The sequence below is a fragment of the Vicugna pacos genome, chromosome 1 (genome assembly GCF_048564905.1).
Source record: "Vicugna pacos chromosome 1, VicPac4, whole genome shotgun sequence".
Lineage (NCBI taxonomy): Eukaryota > Metazoa > Chordata > Mammalia > Artiodactyla > Camelidae > Vicugna > Vicugna pacos.
In genome coordinates this window covers 82,729,615-82,751,520 of record NC_132987.1, presented here as the reverse complement: position 1 = coordinate 82,751,520, position 21,906 = coordinate 82,729,615, and the positions used below count along the sequence as shown (strand labels likewise).

Genomic DNA, 21,906 nt, shown 5'->3' with positions numbered 1-21,906 from the left:
TATTGAATGTTTGTTTAACTCTTGTATTTTACATTGATGGGGATTATGAGGTGCTTTGTTTTTCTTCACATATGACATGAATTTTTTTTCTTCTTTATGTGCATCTATATCACTTTAAACTAGTGCATGGCACAGTGGGAGAGCTTAACTCCTGCAAATTTTGGTTGTTTCATAAGGATAAAGAATTTAAGACACCAACAGTTTCATCTAAAAGAAAATGGCCCTTGAGTGGCCAAGTTGTATTAGTCTTAAACAGAACTAATTTCAAATTCATTGAAGGCAGGAAATATCTGCCTTATAATCCTAATATGATGATTTTTTAAGTTAACTGAATGACAGACTAAATCAATGTTAAGTCCAGTCCTGAAAAACACAATTAGCCACAACTACTCAGACCTAGCCTCTGAGATTTATAAAAGCATACATTAGAATTTACGTCTAACACCAAAACAAATGTTAATCTCAATTTTAAACATTTTCTTATGTAGCTGGAGAAGGAAGTCTCAAAATTTTTCCAAATAATTCAGGAAGAAAGTAGCACAAAATAAAAATCACCTTTAAGTTGATATTAAAACTCAAACAGCAAAATAATTCATTTGCAACTTTTAAATTTTACCCTGCACTCATCCAGAAAGATTTATCAAGCACTGCAAATTTTCAAAACCCATAGATCAGTGGTTCTTAGTTTGGGCCACATGAGGAATTTTTAAAACTCTCCCATCCCAGACCAATTAAATCATAACTGAGCGAGGAAGCAGAATAGGACTGAAATTTTTTTAAACTTTCAGTTATTCTAATGTGCAGGTTACAACTACTGAGATTAGATGTTATGGTACTTGCATGCAGAGCTAAATTTACTTTAAAAGAAAACACTGAATTGCTATGTCTCAGATGAAGCCTGAATTAGATCCCAATTTTCTTTAAGATTAATTTCTAATCTGACTGGAAGGCACTTGGAGTGGGTGGATTTGGCCTCATTTTCTAGTGTATGGGTTTTAAATGTAGAGTCTCTGATTAGAGAAAAGTCATGAAAGTTTATGAAGTCATCACATCTTTTCATTCTTCTACAGAATCCCACAGGGAGAGACATTAGCTGACTTTATAGCTTGCTGTATTGAGAAGGCCTGAAAACTTCATTCTAGCTTTAAACTCTCAAATTTCTATCAAAATCACTAGGAATATAAGTCAGGGTTTTGTTAGATCAGGGAAACCTACAACACGCTATAAAGATCTCTCTGTGGAAGCTTCTTGGTGGGCAACCCAAGCTAAAATTTTGAGCAGCAGAGTATGTCCTGATTCAGTCTTGCTGTTCACAGAGCTTTTATAAAGTAGCCTGAGACCTTGAAGTTTATCCTTCTTCTTATGTACCTTCCAGGCCTTTGGGACCATCCCAACACAAGAAGAAACTGTGGGCTAGAGAAAAAAATCCACAGAGTACTCTAGTATTAAACATTCTACAAGGTTCATGTTAAGACACATGCACCCCAATGTTCACAGCAGCACTATATACAATAGCCAAGACATGGAAACAACCTAAATGTCCATCAACAGATGACTGGATAAAGAAGTTGTACCATATTTATACGATGGAACACTACTCAGCCATAAAAAAGAATAAAACAATGCCATCTGCAGGACATGGATGGACCTGGAGATCGTCATTCTAAGTAAAGTAAGCCAGAAAGAAAAAAAAAACCATATATCACTTATACGTGGAATTTTTAAAAAAGGACACAAATAAACTTATCTACAAAATAGAAACAGACTCACAGACATAAAGAACAAACTTATGGTTACCAGATGGGAACCAAGCAGGTGGGAAGGGGTAAATTGGGAATTCAAAAATTTCACCTCTTGGGGAGTGATGGAAATGTTAGCTATCTTGATTGTGGTGGTGGTTTCATGGGTGTATACATCTATCAAAATTCACTGAGTTGTACATCTGAAATACATACAGTTTACTGTACAGGAACTATACCACAATAAAGGTGTATCAATCAATCAATCAATCAATCAAGGAAAAAAAAAGAATATATTCTGTCTACAACCTAAATTTTGTGTTTTGATTCCCAGAGCATATGGAGGAATTAACACCAAAAACGATCTGAAAGAAGCTCCTTTAGTTTATCTAGTTGTCACCATCACATCCACTGCTAGGAGTATACTTTCTTCCTCTAAACACAGATTTAATTCAACCTTATAACAACTCCTCCATTTGCCAGAAAAGTCACTCAGTGACATGTCAGAAGTATATTTTTATGAGGACTGCATCACCAACTTCACAGGTGTTAGCTGCTTAGTATCTGCACATTTTGTTAAAGAAAAACTGTGTTTTGTCTTATGTTATCTCTTTTGTTTAAGAGATGATGACACCTGAGTCTTAAAAGGAAAGCAAAGCTTCTATTTGGGGGGAATTTACTTTGCATACCGTTCCACATGGATCGACCACACTTGATGTACCACTGAGGAAATCAACAGAGGACTCTAGGCATCGACTGGACTCTTATATACAGAAAATAAGATTCATGTTGGGTGCTGAGTGTGGACCTTGAGTCTTTGTACCCTTACGATATTCATCTCAACTCTCGGTGATTTCCTGCAAACAACTCCAACTGTAGTGCCAGACAAATTGGCAGTTTGCCTACTGGTGGCACCTGTCACCAAAGACTGAATTCTGCGGGAATTGGATGAGGTGTTAATGCTCAAACTGGCATATTTTCTGGAGTTTGATTTCCTGTATCCATAGTTCCACTATATCACATACAAGCCATGTGACTTCAAGCATCTATTGGCCAATCTGTGGTGAGTAGACCCTAAGATAACCCCCAGTAATCCCCGTCTCCTGCTTCTGTGCAGTCCACCTGCGTGACAGGACCCAGGAGTTGCTTCTATCCAGTAGACTATGGTGAAGGGGATGGGCTGTCACTTCTATGACCAGGCTGCATAAGATTGTGATTTCCATCTTGTCTGCACACACATCTGGGCTTATCCACTTTGATGAAGCACTGACCATAATAGAGAGACCAGTGTGGCAAAGCGCAGAGGTGACCCCTAGCCAATAGCCAGTTTGGAAATGAGGTCCCCAAACCAAGGACCCTGAAGGAACTGAATTCTACCAACAGCCAAAAGAACTTGAAAAAAAAAGTAGAAAGAAAATAAGCCCTCCCTTGCTTGAGCCTTCAGATGAGACCTGAACCTTGGCCAACGTCTTTGTGGCAATCTTGTGAAAGACCTTGAAGGGGAGAACCCAGCTAAGGCAGACTCAGACGCCTCACCCACCAAAACTGAAATAATAAATGTGTGTAGTTTTACATCACTAAGCTTGTCTTAATTTGTTATGCAGCAATCAATAACTAACATATTCCTTAGGCTTAGTTCCTCATCTGTGAAGTGGGCATAATAATATATATTTCATAGATATCAGGTTAAAATGAGATAATTTATATAAGCACTTTGCATTAAACAGCCTGATACAGAGTAACATGGTTAATTGTTATCATCGTCTTTAAATGTTATTTTAACAGAATGTATGTATGTAAACCACTGGTTTTCTGTTTTTGCCATGTTCATTCTTTGGCTGATACTATTTACTTTTATCTTTTTATTTTACTATGCTAGTAATGTCTCACATTAGATTATCCTATCAATTTTTAATTTTACATGTACACTTTTATTAAGTTCATCGGTTTACTTTCAACATGATCTCTCTTATACCTACTTTCATAAATAGCAATCAGGAATCAGGCAAAGGGGAAATCTTCTGAGGATGGTGAGCCAGATAGAATGGTGGCTTACATCTCTTTAATGGCCCTTCTTTCGTTAGACACCTCACTTTTGTCTTGGACACCTATTCTGTCAACTCACATTAACCTATAAAAACATTTTAAGTGTCTTTTCTACAGTACAGCATGGATGAATCACTCTATTCTCCAGTGCTACCCTGTACCCCATTAACTTTTGAGGGAGAGAGAAAGAGACTAAAATTCCTTAATATTTAGTATCTCATAGCCTGACATAGTCTATAAGACTAAACTAAACTAGTAAACATATAATTAACACAGAGAAACCTTATTTTTAAGCACTGGATTCTAAAAATGATAGTCTTAAAATCAAAAAATTATACTTGATCAACTTTTACATTCCTAATACAGATTTCTTTTATCACAAGGGCTGGATCTCATTCAGTTTTACCTAGTAGACACTCAATAAACAGTACCTGAACAGACAAATCCATACAACTGCAAAAAAATTTTTAGAACTCTAAAAGATGCTAAAATAATTCTCCTGTGGTTTTCAAACTTGTTTTTGTTTAGCAGTGAAACCACTTTTCCCCAGTAAACTCTTTAATACAGTCCTACCAGTATATAAATATACATTACTCTAATAAAAGCAGAACCCTGCCCACCAGAGCTCTTGGCACTCCCCACAACCTCCCTGCCCTAAGATGGTAGAGACCCTCCCTGGCCCATTGCAAGTGTCAGCCATGCTTTGGGAAAATGAACAGGGCCACTGGAGTAATACCTTCTTGTTTTGACAAAGTAAGGTTAGGAGGATGGAGAATAAGAGCTAGACCCCAGGTGAGTGGCTGGGAAAGTTGAGTAAGACACAAGAGCCCTCTACTCCAAAGGCAACCTTCTGTTTCTACTTTGTAACCAGACTTGGGGAGTCAAGGCAGAGGGAGGCAAGGAAGACACATAGTTGCATCCTGTGCAGACTTCTCAGCCTTGGCTTCCCCTCTGAGTACTTTAACACCTGCTAAGCCCAGGCCCCTGGGGGCAGCCTGGGCTATGGCCATGCAGTTTTCCCTGCTGGGAAGAACCCTCCACTAACCTCCTCCTTGCCCCAGTGTCTATTTGTCCCCCAGGCTTCGACTTGGGTACCTTATCCTCTTGTAATTTTCAACCCCTCCAGTCTGAGTTGGGTCCTTCTGGTTCTTAAAGTTCTTTTGCTTTAGCCAAATCTGAGAGTGATCTCACTCCATGGTAATTACACCTTTACATCCCTGTCTCCTCCATCAACCAGAGAGCTCCCTGAAGACACGTATCAAGCCGTGTCTTCCCAGCCTCAGTGCTCTGCATATACCTGGAATATAGTTTGTTACTTGAACAAATTGACATATCTTTACGTAGAGCACGGAACTGAAATTACATAGAAATTAGTGGTATGGATTTTTGCCACTTGCTTGCTGTGTGAATTTGAGCAAACCACTTAAATACTCGGAAGCACAATTTTATACTCTGGAAACAGAGAGTTATAAAACACTAGCTTTATAGGGGAACTTCAATAATTTAACTAGTTTTCCACATTCAAAATATTTAGCCCTAAATTACCACAAACAATACGAGCTCAGAGAATGTTCTCTATAATTATAATGGTAAGAGTTATTAATAGCTACGAGCGTTCTTGTTACTATTATCATCTGCCTGGGTTGTTTCATCCTTGGAATGAGAGATCTCTACGCTGCCAGGTGAGACCTGAGGCCAAAAGCCAGCTGCCTCTTCCCTCTGCACCGGCCAAGAATCGCAGCCAAGAGCCTCATGCCCTTGGGGCCATCAGATCCCACTTGTATCTGGAATGGTCCTCTGTGGCTTCCCTGACCCCTACCTCAGGAGGACTGACAGAGCTGCTTAGAAATAGTAGCCTCTGCCTTCTGGCTGACTGCAACCTTCAGGACACTGGAGTTTCTGCAAAGAGATGTGTCAGGCCCCTCATGTCCCATCAGAAGCTTTTGTGGTTCCTTTCACCTCACATTGTTCTCTGTGGTTTTTATTTCAGCCTGGATGCCAGGAGAGGAAAAAAAAAAAAAAAACAGTTCCATGGTGCCAAGAATAAAGAATCTGAGAGGTAGCTGGAGCACAGGGGCTTTTGAGGGTGTAAAACAACACGGTGATTCTTCTCCAGGGCCTGTGTGTTATGGTCTAATTCTCCTCCCAAAACACAGGTTCGAGCAGCTCTCTCCCGGAGGCTCTAGGAGGCTTTACTAGTCCCCGCCAGAAAGCTGATCTTCAGACAAAGGTGCAGCTTTCCGTAGAAGAAAGCAGCCTTTGAATTTGACAATCAAACGCTGGGTTGAGAGAGGTCAGGCTGGAAGACAGTAGAGGGCTTCTCTCATTGTCCTGTAGAGCAATGCTTAACTCCCGGGCCCCACCTTTTGCCAAGAATGTGCCACTTCATTTGTCAGCCTCCGAGAGGTTCGCAGGATGGTTTGGACACAAGATCACATATTATTCGGTATGCACATTTTTTCAGTATTGACTCACCTTTCTGTGACTCGGTAAAGATTTTCCGAATACTTGTTGTATGTCAGAGCCTTTACTAAAAGCTTTGCACCTTTTATCTCATTTAATCCTCATATGCAATGAGAGAGTTATCATGATTTCCATTTTACAGATGAGAAAACTGAGGCTTAGCAAAGGTAATTGATTTGCCAAAGAACATAGTCATGAAGGGGTAGGGAGGAGAAGTTCATTAACAATTGTTAAAACTTTATACTAAACTTTTAAAAAGTAAGAAAGACTCTTCCAGGATCTTGTTTTCTGTACCAAAGTATGTGGTTATGTATGCAAATAGGTGTGAGACATGTAACAAGAGATTTCTTGAGAAAAAATTTCCTTTTCATATAAATAGCTAGCTATGTTGATCAACTACACACACACACACACACACACACACACACACACACGGAGTAGATATGTTCTGTGGAAAACGTGAAGATTAAGATAATGTTTATGATCTTTACAAGATAATGTTTATGATCTTTACAAGAAACCATTTTATTCAAGGGAAGGGTAGCATTCACATGTTTACTCCAGAACATAACTCCTAAGATTTAGTTCAAAACAGGGCAGAACACAGATTTCAAGTCAGGAACCTGGGATCCACATCCTGGCTCTGTCATCAATGTGGGGAAGTTAACTAAATCTCTCTGCCTTAGGTTGTCTTCATTTGTAAAATAAATGATTACGTTGGTCGGTGTTTCCCAAATATTGGCTTATTATGGGGGTTTCATTAATCTGTCATGAAATTAGAAAAATAAAAACAATGGACTTATTTGTATAAATTGATTTGTTTTATAAATCTGTTGCATTGGCTAGCTTTTATGAGCAATGTAGAATTTCCCCTCCTTTGAACATTCGCACATGGCATAATTCACGTATATCCTCTATAATGGAAACCTAATATTAAAAATATACGTGCATTTTTATGAGTCCATAAATCCAAAGTTCTTGGAACCACTAGACGAGGTGACCATTTGTCCTTTCTGGCTCCAAAATTCTATCCTCGTCTTAAATGACAAATGATATTTAACTAACTCTAAAGTAGGAAGGAAAAAGAAAAGCAAACTTTTTTTTTTAATTTATTAAATTTTGCAGTGGGGAGGTAATTAGGTTTATTTATTTACTTTTTAATGGAAGTACTGGGGATTGAACCCACGACCTCGTGCATGCTAAGCACGCACTCTACCACTCATTTATACCCACCCTCAGAAAAACCTTTCATCTCTTTTTCTCTAATTTAGTTCAGTATTTCCCCAAATGTGCTCTGTGAAAGATAAGCCCCTGGCAAGATATGATAGCTATTCCACTAGAAAAAGGATTCTTAGTCAAATGAGTTTGGGAAACAATGTGTTTAAAAAGTGAGATAAGTTCCTCTACAGAGAAATTTTCAGAGCCTGTCAAGTTCTAAAGCCTGTTGTGACTTCCCCGAAACAGAAAAAAACATGAATGCTCCCCCAAGTAACTGACGGGAGGAGAGACAGACGCCTAGCCCAGACCTCTTCTGAGGACATATACCTATTCCTGGAATGCAGTTTAAGAAAGCGACTTCAGCTAAAAGAAAGTTCCTCAGTACCTTCCATGAAAGAAAAAAAGATAGCCTTAGAGACAAGGAGATTTGACACTTATTTTATGGCATAATTATTTTAATGTGACAGGGTTGGGGTTTTTTTTCTTCCAAATTATTAAACCTATGGTTTTTTTAATTGCAAAAGAAATCTGGATGGAAATACTTCAGATTAAAGTGCAATGAACAAGACAAAAGTTTGAGGGCTCTATTTGACAACTTCATTTTTTTTTTCACCAGAACAAATAAAGGGAACTTGTGTCAAGAGATTTGTATCTAATGATTGCAACACGATAATCAAAGCATTTGGAATTTGCAGAAGTCTGCAGTAACAAAATTAAGGCTATCATCTGTACACAGTAAATATGAGGCAAAATGAAACCATCTGTAGATACTAAGTCTGAGAGAACCTCCAGACTTCTCTCAGATGGTGGGTCCTTGTTAAATATTGCAGTGGTGGGAAGAATTAATTCTCAATAGCTGTGGCTCATTATTGAGTTATTTGAACACTTTTACTATGATCAAGAAACAAAATTCTTGATAGAAGCAAAAGATCTAATAGTGTGCATTTTTTTGCATAATTATCTTATTAGAGTAGAGGAGGTTTACTCAGCCTTTTTTTTTTTTATTGCTTTTTATATCATCATGTGAAATATCAGCTAGCCAAACCCTTCAGCCTTCACACTCTGGATTCAAGTTTCACTTAACACATGGAGGAGAGAACAGTTTTCACTTGGGACAAGATGATCTTGGAGCAAACTATGCAGAGGGAGCACCTAGCAGGATCTTTTGGATATTGTGACACGAACAATCTTTCTTTCTGACCCTATGCACACCAGGTTTTTGACAAGCCTGCAGCTCTGAAATGCCTCCGATATTTCCCATCAAAACTGCACGGTAAGTTCCAGCCTGTTTTTCATAATCCTGCTGACTACAGCAGCCTGCAACCATAAAAAGCCTTCACAGACCTGAAGTTGGCTTAGAAAAGTGTCTTAGCAAAAGAACAAAAAAATACATGCAACATTCTGTTCAAAGATCCGAGAGAGGCAAGTTCTCCTTTGGGTGCTGATGGGCTCAAGAGATTGTTCTTAGGGCCTAAATTAAGAAATTTTAATTTTCTTCTGATGACATTTATAAACAAAATACCAACACTAAAATGAGAGCAATTTAGCCAGGAAAAGGGGGAGTGTCGTGTCCATCAAATTAATCCCTCTTCCAAACTCTGCGGGAGAGAAGTGCCTACAAATCAGCACATGACCATACTTCGGTGCGCCCTGCCTAGAACCCTTCAGCCTCCAAGTTAGCAGGTATGTGTGAGGTTTACACAATAGATTCAAGGTTTCAAATTAGCTTCTTTTAAGCCTTAAGCTACCACTCGTTTAGTCTCTGAGGAGGGGGATAAAAGCACCAAACAACACTTTTCAACAGACTACAACACCCATCTATACAGTATGATTCAATTTACAAACATCTGAAACAATACCATTCAATCTATAGTGCACAACTGCTAAACCCAGTAAGTTGGTTTTCATTTTCGCAACAAAGAGACCCACTTGAAAAGTAAATAGCAGAGGTGGGGGAAGAAAGGAAAAGTTTAAGCTATCTCTCCACACCTTTGAACTTTGATCCTCCGAGAATAATTCTGTTCCCCCCACCTGGTAAAGCAGATCACATGTAACATCAACATTTAAAAACTAGTCTCTCTTAAAGATTAGTTTTAAAACACAAAACATCAGAGCTACTTGCCTTTTGGCAATTTCTGTGCATTTCCCAGGGCTAGTGCAATACTTCCACAGAGGAGTAGACACCCCAGGCTGGACAGCATGTTGCATTTGCCACCTCACACGGGGAGTGATGCTGGTGGGTGTCCTGCAACCCTGGAGCTGCATTTAAGTGGACGGTCTCCCAGTGACAGAGGCGGGCGGCTGCACTTAGCTGTGCTGTGGGCTTACTCACAGGGGGTGGAGACAAAATGACATCACACCCTTTCCCACACACACCAAAAAGAAAAAGAAAAAAAAAAGCACAACAGCAAAAACATATCATCACATTTCCTGCTAGGTTCTAACTGTCTGTCTCTTCTCTTCCCTCTGTGATATATAAATTAAATTACAGCCAATTTCTATTTGTGAAAGTAAAAGGATTTAGGTAATTTTGAAACATCTGATGGACTATTTTTACAACTCCAGAAAAGACAGGCTTAAAACCATTGGAATGTTAAAAATATAAAATGAAACCTTATTAGGAAGGACACTGTTTTTAATTATCTAGTAAACCAATCCAGTTCTTCTTTCAAATGGGAGTAAACGCATAAAAATTCACTTTGAGCCGTTCTGAAGTTCCAATACCATGAGAAACTTTTAAGAGTAAGTCATTGGCTCCAAACTATTCATTGTATATAATACATATGTGCACACATAGATACGCACAGATATATACATACAGATAGTCTGCAGATACAGATGTGGAGGTAGAGAGAAACCACTGTCACTCGTCCATCCCCAGCCCTGGGACAGGTTCTGTGAGAGTGTCTTTATCTACATTACTGCAGTTTAGTCCTCACAGCAACTACACAGGAGGTCTTACACAGTGATCCCCACTTCACCAGTGAGGAAAACTAAGCCTCAGAGAGGTTAGGTGCCCTGATCAAGCTAGTGTGTTCTCATGGGTAATAATTTGGATGGGCTTGGAATAGAGGTGACTGGGTGTTAATTTGGATGCTATGTGCCTTTGAACAAATTTCTCCATCTAGATCTCATTAACATGGGCTACGTTTAAGTGCTTGCTCCGTGCCAGGCACTGATCTGATCAATTCGCATATATTCATATTTATTCTTCAAAATAACCTAGGAGACAGGCATTGTCATCACCCCCATTTACAGACAGAGGAAGTTTACAGACAGAGGGTGTGGAGAAGTTCAGTGAAAAGTTCAAGGTCACAGGGCTAGTAAGCAACAGAGCATTTTAATTTCAATCAGACAACTGAACGCAGAGCTTCCAGTCTTCATTAGTAAACTCTAAATTCAAAAATAAGATGATAGTACCAATTTCATAAATTTGCTAGCAGGATTTTGGGACAGTATTTACCACAGCACCTGACACACAGGACGCACCTAATAAATGACAATCACTGAAAACAACAAAAAATAATGACAATCCTAACCTGCCCCAATTAAGCAGAACTATGGTTCTACCCCAGTACACCCCCCTCCAGAGCCCGTCTGTGTCCTCTCCCTCCGTATCACACTCCCCCAACACGGGCATTGCTGGAATGACCAAGTTAATCAAGTACTTTCAACATCGTTGGTACATTTATATCAACTCCCTAAAAATAGTTTATTTCATGAGGGTGCTATAGCTGAACCAAAACAGTAAAAGGGAATTGGAATGACGGTGGTCAAACGAAATTCTAGTCAAAAACTTAGTAAAAAGAAAAAAAGGAAAATTGAAGAGACAGCCCCATCTTCCAAATAAAGCGTGAGAAGGCACGCTGTGAAAGTCACTTGGAGCGGGCCCACACTGAGCGCTCACGCAGGAACGCCCTGGCACCGGCTCCGGGGGGACTGGGTTGTTTAACAGGTCCTTTTCGTCTCTAATTTTTCACTTGAATAGGCAGCTCTCTCCAACTCGCGTTTGGACCTCTGTCCAGCTGGCACTGCGGATTCTGCTTCTACACCTACTGCCATCAATTAAGCCAGTGAGGTCGCTGTGCTCCCAGGAAATGACAGGTTGTTTTGTTGTTTTTGTTTTGTTTTTTTTTTCTTGAGGGGGTAAAAAAAGAACAGAAATATTGGGGAAAAAAAATAGACTGGTTCTTCAAAACCCTGTGAGGGGCTGTTCCAAGGGTTAGGTAGGGGGATTCAGGAATCAGCCTCTGCCTGACCTGCGGGCCACCTCAGGCCTACATTAGCCATCGCTATTTCTAGATTGGAACTGATTGGGAGCTACTTAAATCCAGGGCGGTCTCTGAGGAGGATTTTGTCAGAAAAAGGTGACTGCATTACTTAGACAGTAGGACAGTGAACATTCAGTGAAGACGGCGAAAGTGCAGAGCTCTCCTCAGATCTGGGAGGAGGCACGTCCTGAAGAAACAAGTCACATCAGAGGGGCCATTTCACCTTCTCAACAAACTGAAAGTTTTCGGTTGAGCTGGAGCCCCTCCCCAACAGGAAGCAGACACACCCTCCTGAAGGTGTGTGAGGGCCCTGCTCTTGGAAGAAGACATCAGGGCTGTGGTCACGTAACCACTGGAGGATTTAAGCCATATTTAAGGAAGCATTACCTTCCAACCATGGGACCCTGGAGGTGGTGACACTGCAGGAGTTTGCACGCCACCCTCAGGTTTCCCTGGTGTCCCTAGAGAACGTGGACCCTGGGTCCTGGTTCAGATGCCTCTGTAGGCACTTGTGTCTGTATTTTTCTGGAAACACAAAAATGTGAAGCTCCGTTACTCGTGAGGTTGTAGAATATCACACTGTCACCAATATCTGTGGGAAACCTTGTTTTGCACATTTATACAAAGCCCATAAGACTGTATACCACCAAGAGTGAACCCTAATGTAAAGCATGAACTCTGGACGGTCACAATGTGTCATTATAGGCTCATCAGTCACGGCAAACAGTAACAAACGCTGGCAGGGGGTGCTGGCAACGGGAGGGCCGGGGATACATGGCATATCTCCGCATGTGTGGGAGCAGGGGGTAAGTATAAAGGAAATCTAAGTGCCTGCTGCTCAGTTTTGCTGTGAACTTAAAAACTGCTCTGAAAAATAAAGTTTATTACCAAAATATCCTTAGGAAGAACACTTAGAAAAAGCTTCTGGAGAAACACAGAAACTACGTTTGCGTTCTCTCCATTCTGTGAAGGCAGGGGACCATGACAGTTTTGTCGATCGCCAGACCCAGTAACAAGACTGTAATAAGAAGACAATAAGTTAAGATGAGTAAGTGTCACATGAAGCAGAATCCATCGATTCCTCCACGTGGTCTACAGGTATCAAGCCAGAGAAGGCTAGACTGTGACTTGGAATGTACAGTTGCTGGTGGGGGAGCACCTCCCATTTCTGGATGTCCTAGAGCATGATTCTCTGTGCTTCAGACTATCTTTGCAATGACGTTTGCAGAGCAAACAGTCTTGGAAGATGGGATTTTGTTTACTGACCCATATAATAAAGGGAACACGTGCTTACTGCCTATTATCAAAGATTCAGGTTCCTTAAGCTCAGGGCTCCTTTCTTATAATACAACCTGTGGCATATGTAGGTATCACCTGTACCTCCTTGTGTGGGCTTGCGGGAGCTGGGGCTCCTAGAACGAGCACAAATGCTGATATTCAGGCTACGACTATTGCTGGGCTTCAATACACTCACTGTCCTTTGTCTTTTGACTCAGCATCCTTGGTTCTCCTGCCAGCATCTGGGAGCTGTGCATGTTAGCTTGTACATATGGTAAAATCTCAACCCTTCACAGTGCTGGACTTTAGGGTTGAGCCACTTCATAACATTTTACTAGGTAATCTTTGGTATAGTGCCACCACCTACATTCAGGTCCACAGTAAGCTGCCACGACGCTCTATTGTGCTTAAGAGTGCTGCTGTCCTTGCTTGTTAAATCACATAGTACCCTCTTCAGAAGAACTCTGGGGAAAAAACTTCTGCTCTCCATGTCAAAAAAAAAATATATATATAATGCTTTTTTGAGCAACTGCCTTTATTTTGTGACATTGTTCTCTTTCTGTGCTGACTGCTGGAAGACCAGAACCAAATGTGTTCCCCACCCATACTAAGTGCATACAGGTCTTTGCAATGTGCATGTTTTGGCATCATTCTTGGCTTTTTTTTTTTTAATCCCCACCCTTTTTGCTTGCTTAATTTGCAAGTCTTTATGTGGTTTTGTGAGTTGCTTTCACTTTTTTCTGGAACAAGGTGAGGTAATAAACAAACTCCATACGCAGGAGTTGTGTCAAAAACATGTGTCAAGATAGGCAAAGTGGGAACCTGGGAACGCTCTGTCTGCTTTCCTTTTCTCCACGGTAGAAGACCCTGATGGAACTCTGGTACAACAGTTGTATAGCATCATTTCTTCAGTTGTATTTTCTCTTTGAGAAAGTGGGTAAAAGGCAGGAGGATGACCAGAACACTACTCTAAATAAGTGTCATAGTTTTTGGTTGTTTTTGGCTTTGTGACTATTCAACATTAATTCCATTATTTCAAATGAGACGTCCACCAAAACTCGTAAATCTTTCAAATTCTGCACGTAAACTCTGGGCAATCATTTTACCCATTTGTTTACACTTTTGAGACTCTCATACACAGTGTTCTATGCTAGGAGATTTTTTAACGGCTTACGTATCTACGACTAATAAAATGCAAAGATCTGTTGTGGTTTTCTAGGGGATGCTAATAAAAATCATTTTTATTATGACTCATATTTGAAATGGGAAACCGAGTGTTCCATGTTTTCAGCCCAAACATTGTTTTCGTAATTGCCGTACAGAATGAGACTTATGGTCCAACTGGAGGAGGATCTTGCTCCAGTGGGGGTACTTCTGACCGGAGCATGAAGTTCTTTTCCACAATGCTTTTTATAGCAAGGGAGGTACCACCCTTTAAATGCCTAAGTGATGTCTGTGGGTCACTCTTCAGTCGGTTGGAAAGCATCTTGACTCTAGATTTTTGGCTTCATAACTTTGAAAGAATTAGCAACTTGTATTTATAAAAGACTGTAAAGAGTTTTTTCTTTCTATTAAGCTGGAAAAACAGGCTTCTTTAAGACCTAAGCTGCACATCTCTGAGCTGTCAAGTCTGCCTTCCTTGTTCTGTCTAAATTCTGCTTTCTTTGGGGAAGTGCTGAGTGCAGAGCTGGGCTTGGGCAGATAAAGGGAATATCTCTTGTTTAGGGTTCAAATGATGTAAAAATTGAAGGAGTCAAGTGCTGAATGGGGAATATAAGTTACTAAACCAGAGAAGGAGGATGAGCCAGAGGCGGGTGCCGAAAGTAGAGCACAGCATTAGGGAGTTCGGGAGCATGAGGAACGTAAGGAGGCAGCGGTAGGTAGGGCACGTGGGATGGTGGTCCTGGGAACACATCGTAGACGGAGGCTTTTGCCAGCAGCCTGACTTTACACATTATTGCATGTGGAACGCGGGAGACTCACCGTGTACTAATGGCTGGGATGAAACAGCCATGACCATGGCCTCCTGAACTCTGTTTTCACTTATTGTTTGGCAGGGACACGTCTCTGGATACTTCCCAACTTCACTGCACTGGTTTGAAGTGTGACAACCAGGCTGCAAGCAGAATTAATTAAACGCTTAAAAGATACTGCAAAATTGATGTTGAGAATTACATTGTGGAATAATGTCTCTAATGAGAAAATAAATGAAATAAGGAAATGAAAAAGAAGGACCCCTTTGAAGGCAATTTAAGGGCACATCTCCTTCTTAGGATAGGCATTTGTGGGTCCTTTTCGCCACAGCTACCACTGAAATAAATTATAAGACAGTATTCCAAAGGGAAGGACACATTCTAAATATCCAATCAGAAAAATACACCCTGAGGAGGGGGATCAAGATGATGGAGTAGGAGGACGTGGAGCTCACCTCCCCCCACATATGCATCAGAAATACATCTACACATGGAACAACTTTCACATAAAACTAACTGGAAATTGGCAGGAAAACTCATGGACAACCAAAGCTGCAAGAAAGATCTCCACATAACCGAGTAGGACAGAAAAAAAGGCATTGGGTTGGGGACCTGCGCCCGTGGGAAAGATCTGTAAGGAGGAGAAGGTCCGCACGGGTGGACCCCTCACCCCAGGGAGTGAGCAGGTTGAGCTGCAATCTGGGCATCCCAGCCCTGGTGTCCTGCACAGAGGAGACAGCCCTACTTGCCTGCTGGGAAATCCACTAAGATAGACAGAAGGGCTGGGAAAGCCTAGATTCTACTCTTGAGGACTGAGCATGTGCTGGTTTGTGTCCAACCAGGGTGCAGAGAGCCTTGCACCAGCGGCTGCAGCCTCACTACACTTTCTGATCCAAACGGGCAAACACGCTGGCCCTGTCCCACACCACAGCCTGGCATGAGATCTGGGCAGAGACTGAGACTAGCTGTGCGGAAACAGACAGGGGTGTCTGGGTGTAATCTGGGCAGAGCCACAGAGGCCACTGTCAGCATGCACACGGGGTGGCGCTGCAAGAGCACACAGTGGCTAAACACTGAGCAGACAGACCCTAGGGGAGGACTCATCTAGCTACACAGAGGGAGCCCAGAGGGCCCGGGGTATTGTCTGGGCGCAGCAGTGATGGCCAATGTCAGCTCGCTCAGGAGTACACAGCAGTTGTCTCCCAGCCAGACCCCTCCAGCTACACCTACTCTACACTGCAGCTTTGGGCCAGACCTGGGGCAGCCAGATCCTGGGAGAGGTCTGCCACAGAGGCAGCCCAGACCTCAGGTGGCAGAGCAGCCACCTCAATTCCTGCAGCCATGATGCCCAGATAACCAGCCCAGCCACTCCACACCACAGCCCTGCACCAGATCTGGGAGGAACACAACAGAGAAAGGGACTGCTTCTGAGAGGAGCCTTGGTTGCCAGCACAGATGGTGCACAGTTCGCTGTGACTGCATGGGTTTCATTGCTTCAGCTGTCACCTCCTTTGGAGGAGGGCATACACTCAAAGGCAACAGAGCCTGATCAAGCTTGATTCTCAGGATTCCTACTCCAACAATTGGGCAGTGTACCCCATGCCTGACAGGGTGGCAACAGCCACGAAACCCTGCCTCACATCCAGAACAGGCTCTAGACACTACAACACCAGCCACACCCCATTACCAACGGGATAATGACCAGCACACCCTGCAGAAAGATGTGCTGGTGTCCATCCTGAAATCAGCCCTCACACCAAAGACACTGGACACACACAGCCTACACAGGGATGTGCCCACAAAAAACATCCCTTCAAGACCACAGTACATAACTGTTCCTCCTAAATTCACACAGACAGAGAAAGTTATGTAAAATGAAAAGGCAGAGGAACTACTATGAATAAATGTATGCCAACAAATTGGACAACCTATAAGAAATGGACACATTTCTAGATACATACAGCTTGCCAAAACTGAGTGAAGAAGAAACATATAATTTGAATAGACTGATTACTAGAAGTGAGACATAAACTGTAAAAACAAAAACAAAAACAAAAACAAAACAACAACAAAAACTCCCTGCAAACAAAAGTCTAGCACTAGATGACTTCATTGAGGAATTCTTCTGAAAATACAAAGAACTTAAACCTATCCTGCTCAAACTATTCCAAAAAATTGAAGAGGAGAGAACACGTCCAAGTTCATTCTATGAACACTCTTGATAGCAAAACCAGATAGAGACCACAAAAGAAGAAAACTACAGGCCAGTATCTTTGATGGATATAGATATGAAAATCCTCAAGAAAAACTTAGCAAACTGAATTCAACAATACATAAAAAGCATCATACATCATAATCAACCTGGATTCAATCCAGGGTCACAAGGATGTTTCAACATATACAAATCAATTAATGTGTTAACCACATTAACAACAACAACAAACGACAAAACACAAAGGATCATCTCAACAGATGCAGAAAAAGCATTTGACAAAATTCAACATCTTTTCATAGTAAAACCTCTCAACAAAGTAGGTACAGAGGGAACACATCTCAAGATAATAAAAGCCATTTATGACAAACCCCTAGCCAACATAATGCTCAAGCTGAAAAGCTGAAGCCTTTCTGCAAAATTCAGGAACAAGACAAGGATGCTCACTCTCACCACTTCTGTTCAGCATAATATTAGAAGTCCTAGTCACAGCAGTCAGAAAAGAAAAAGAAATAAAAGGTATCCAAACTGGAAGGGAAGAGGTAAAACTGTCACTATTTGCAGATGACATGAAACCCTATATATAGAACCCTAAAATCTCTACACAAAAATTATCAGAACTAATAAATGAATTCAGCAAGGTAGCAGGATACAAGATCAATATACAGAAATTCATTGCATTTCTTTACACTAACAATGAAGTATCAGAAAGAGAAAGTTAAAAAAAAAATCCTGTTTAAAACCATGTCCATAAAAAAAACCACCTATGAATAACCTTAACCACAGAGGTAGAAGACCTATACACTGAAAACTATAAATATTGACAAAAAAAGTTAAAGATGATTCAAAGAAATGGAAAGATATCCTATGCCCTTAAATTGGAAGAATTAATATTGTCAAAATGGCCTTATTACCCAAAGCGATTTCCCCTATCAAAATACCCATGATATTTTTCACATATTTAGAACAAATAATCCTAAAATTTATATGGAAACACAAAAGACCAAGAATTGCCAAGAAATCCTGAGGAAAAAGAACAAAGCTGGAGGCATAACCCGTCCAGACTTCAGATTATACTTCAAAGCTCCAGTAATCAAAACAGCATGGTATTGGCACAAAAACATACATGTGAATCAATAGAACAGAATAGAGAGCCCAGAAATAAACCCACACACCTAAGGTCAATTAATCTTCAATGAAGGAATCAAGAATATACAATGGAGAAAAGACAGTCTCTTCAGCAAGTCATGCTGGGAAAACTGGACAGCCACATATAAATCAATGAAGTTAGAATACTCCCTGACACCATATACAAAAATAAACTCAAAATAGTTTAAAGATCAAAATATAAGGCATGACACCATAAAACTTCTAGAAGACAACATAGGCAAAACATTTTTGGACATAAATCATAGCAATATTTTCTTAAATCAGTCTCCCAAGGCAAAAGAAATAAAAGTAAAAATAAATAAATGAGATCTAATTAAACTTAAAAGTTTCTGCACAGCAAAGGAAACCATAAACAAAATTAAAAGACAGCCTACAGAATAGGAGAAAATATTTGCAAACAATATGACCAACAAAGGGTTAATACCTGAAATATACAAACAGCTCATATAACTCAATATCAAAAAAATAAACAACCCAATCAAAAAATGGGCAGAAGACCTAAACAGACATTTTTCCAAAGAACATACAGATGGCCAACAGGTACATGAAAAGATTCTCAGCATCTCTAATTATTAGAGAAATATAAATGAAAACTACAATGATGTATTACCTCACACCAGTCAGAATGGCCATCATCAAAAAGTCAACAAATAATAAATGTTGGAGAGGGTATGAAGAAAAGGGAACCCTCCTACACTGTTGGTGGAAATGTAAATTGGTGTACCTACTATTGGAAATATGGGGGTTCCTTACAAAATTAAACACAGAGCTACCATATGATCCAGCAATCCCACTCCTGTGTATCTATCTGGAAAAAATGAAAACTCTAATTCAAAAAGATACTTGCACCTCGATGTTTATAGCAGCATTCTTTACAATAGCCAAGACATGGAAACAATTCAAGTGCCCAACAACAGACAATAAGCTTAAGAAGATGTGGTATATTTATACAATGGCTATTACTCAGCCATAAAGAAAGAATGAAATATTGCCATTTGCAGCAACATGGATGGACCTAAAGAAAATTATACTTAGTTAAGTAAGTCAGACAGAGAAAGACAAGTTCTATATGATACCACTTATATGTGAAATCTGAAAAGAACACAAATGAATCTATATACAAAACAGAAACAGAGTCACAGACATAGGAAACAAATGTATGGTTACCAAGGGAGGAGGGACAAAGTACAAGTATGGGATTAGCAGATACTAACTACTATACATAAAATCAGTAAGAATTTATTATAAAACACAGGGAATTATATTCATATCTTGTAATAACCTATAATGGAATATAATCTGAAAAAATAATTGAATCGGGGGAGGGTATAGCTTAGTGGTAGAGTGCGTGTTTAGCATGCATGAGGTCCTGGGTTCAATCCTCAGTACCTCCTCTAAAATTAAATAAACCCAATTACCTAACCCCCATGCCAAAATAAAACAGTTAAATAATACAATAATAAATTTTTTTAATTGAATGAATTTAAACTAAAAATTCAGGCCCTCAATCACACTAGCCATATTTCAAGTGCTTAGTAAGTTATCTATGGCTAGTGGTTACCATATGGGACAGCACAGACAAAACATTTCCATCACTGCAGTTCTGTAGTATAGCCTTGATCTTCACCATGTCAACTAACATCAAAGTCTACTAGTGGAGAATGACCAACATTCATATGTGGAATGAATAACTCAATAAATTAATTGATTTAACTGATGAAAGACTGAATGAATAAATCATTCTCTTTTGGATCTGTATCTCTCTTTTCAAAATAAATATAATATGCTTTTATTATTTGTCTTTGGTAAACTTTAACCAATATGGGAAGTTCTTCTTAAGATGAGAAAGAAACTAAGGAGAAAAAAGGAATTTCACCTATACATTTACAGCTCTTGAAGTGTCAGGGAGCCATCACTGGGAATGTAATCTAGGGTTGCTGTCAGGATACATCAAAGTAGCCCAGCCAGTGTTAGCCGCCAACCCAACAGTCATTCTCCCAACTCTTTTTCCTCTCTGAGAGAACTTGCCTCTCATGGTAGAATACAGCTTGGAAGGGCTATGTGAACAAGTTCTAGCCAATAAATTTTGATGAGATTTTGCCAATATGCTTCTAGCAAATATATATTTCTCGGATGAAAAAATCGTACAAGAAGATAGCTCCTTCCCAACCCCTTTCTCCTGCTTTGAATATTAAGTGAGGAAGGGATGCTTAGTGGTAGGGTAGCCATCTTGTGGCCATAATAGAAAGACCTATAAAAGTGCAAGAAAGCTCACCTAGGGCCCTTAGTTTGTTGACCTCAGGAGCAATCGTGGAATGGTCTATCAGTGTACTTGTTATAGAGAAGTTATAGAGTAAATAAACAAAAATGTATTTATTTATGCCACTGCTAGTCAGATAATTTGATATTTGTACCTCTTTGTGCCTCAATTTCTTCTGCATACATGAGGATAGTATTTTCTTCCTCATAGGGTTATTGGGAGGATTAAATGGCTTAATACACATAAAATATTTAGAACAATGCCTGGCATATGGCAAGCACTCATTCACTACTGGCTGCTGGTACTTGTAGTGGTGGTGGTTGTAATCACTGCAGCTGAAAGTATGTGAACACCTAACCTAAGGAAGAGCACGCTACATGCAAGTCTGCTTCTCAGCAGAGACCTCCATTTAGAAGCTGGGAAGTATACAGGAAAGATTTAATAACTTCTCTGAAAGTGCCTTTTCCAAGCACTTGATTTGCTACCAAAGACTAATTGAGGCATTGAATGAAATTATTATTCAAATAGTCATTTTTCAAAAGTCATTATTTCAACAGAATTTTATGTGTTAGGTCCCCTAAAAGCTTAGGTTCACTACTCTAAATCTTTTATCTTGGAAATGTACAACGTAGCATGTCAGTGTCTAAAGTATCCTTAAAAAGAGTCAAATGCATTTGAGTATATTATTTTTCAAACCAAGGCCTTTCCTACTATATTTTATTATATTTAATTTATTTTATTTTATTTGCAATAGCTTTTTTGAAATGTAATTCACATACAACAAACTGCACATATTTCAATTACACAATTTGATTAATTTTGACATGTTTTCACCTGGGAAATCCTCACCACAACCAAGATAATGAATGTACCCATTACCTTTAAAAGAATCCTTGTGGCCCTTTTCCATCCCACTCTCCTTCCTCTCCACACCTCTCACCCAGTATCACACAACCACTGATCTGCTTTCTATTATAATACTTTTGATTGCAGTTTTGGAAGTTTTACATAAATGGAATCATATAGTAGGTACTCTGTTTTGACTGGCTTCTTTAACTCAGCTCCATTATAATGAGATTCACGCATTTTATAACATGTACCAATATCCCTTTTTATGCTGAGTAGTATTCCATTGCATGGATATACCACAATTTGTTTATCCATTCATCTGCTGATGGACATTTGGGCTACTGCCAATTTTGGCTATTACAAACAAGACTGCTGTGATCATTTGCATGTATGTCTTTGTATGGATGCATGATTTCATTTCCCTTGC

The 21,906-nt window shown here is 39.9% G+C and overlaps 1 protein-coding gene and 1 long non-coding RNA gene across 51 annotated transcripts in view; both read right to left on the bottom strand.

Moving 5' to 3' along the window:
- The window catches only part of ABI3BP (ABI family member 3 binding protein), a 237,934-nt gene extending 228,178 nt beyond the window's left edge, over nucleotides 1–9,756 (bottom strand). For all 50 annotated transcript variants that reach the window (XM_072966334.1, XM_072966368.1, XM_072966340.1 and 47 more), the window contains exon 1: nucleotides 9,589–9,756. In XM_072966334.1, the coding sequence (XP_072822435.1) occupies nucleotides 9,589–9,667 (79 nt within the window). In that variant the 5' untranslated portion in view covers nucleotides 9,668–9,756. The remainder of the gene's footprint in view (nucleotides 1–9,588) is intronic.
- A 5,251-nt stretch (nucleotides 9,757–15,007) lies between these two features.
- LOC140697809 (uncharacterized) overlaps nucleotides 15,008–21,906 on the bottom strand; it is a 93,896-nt gene continuing 86,997 nt past the window's right edge. Inside the window, exon 4 of the long non-coding RNA XR_012075162.1 lies at nucleotides 15,008–15,131. This is a non-coding gene — a long non-coding RNA (uncharacterized lncRNA). The remainder of the gene's footprint in view (nucleotides 15,132–21,906) is intronic.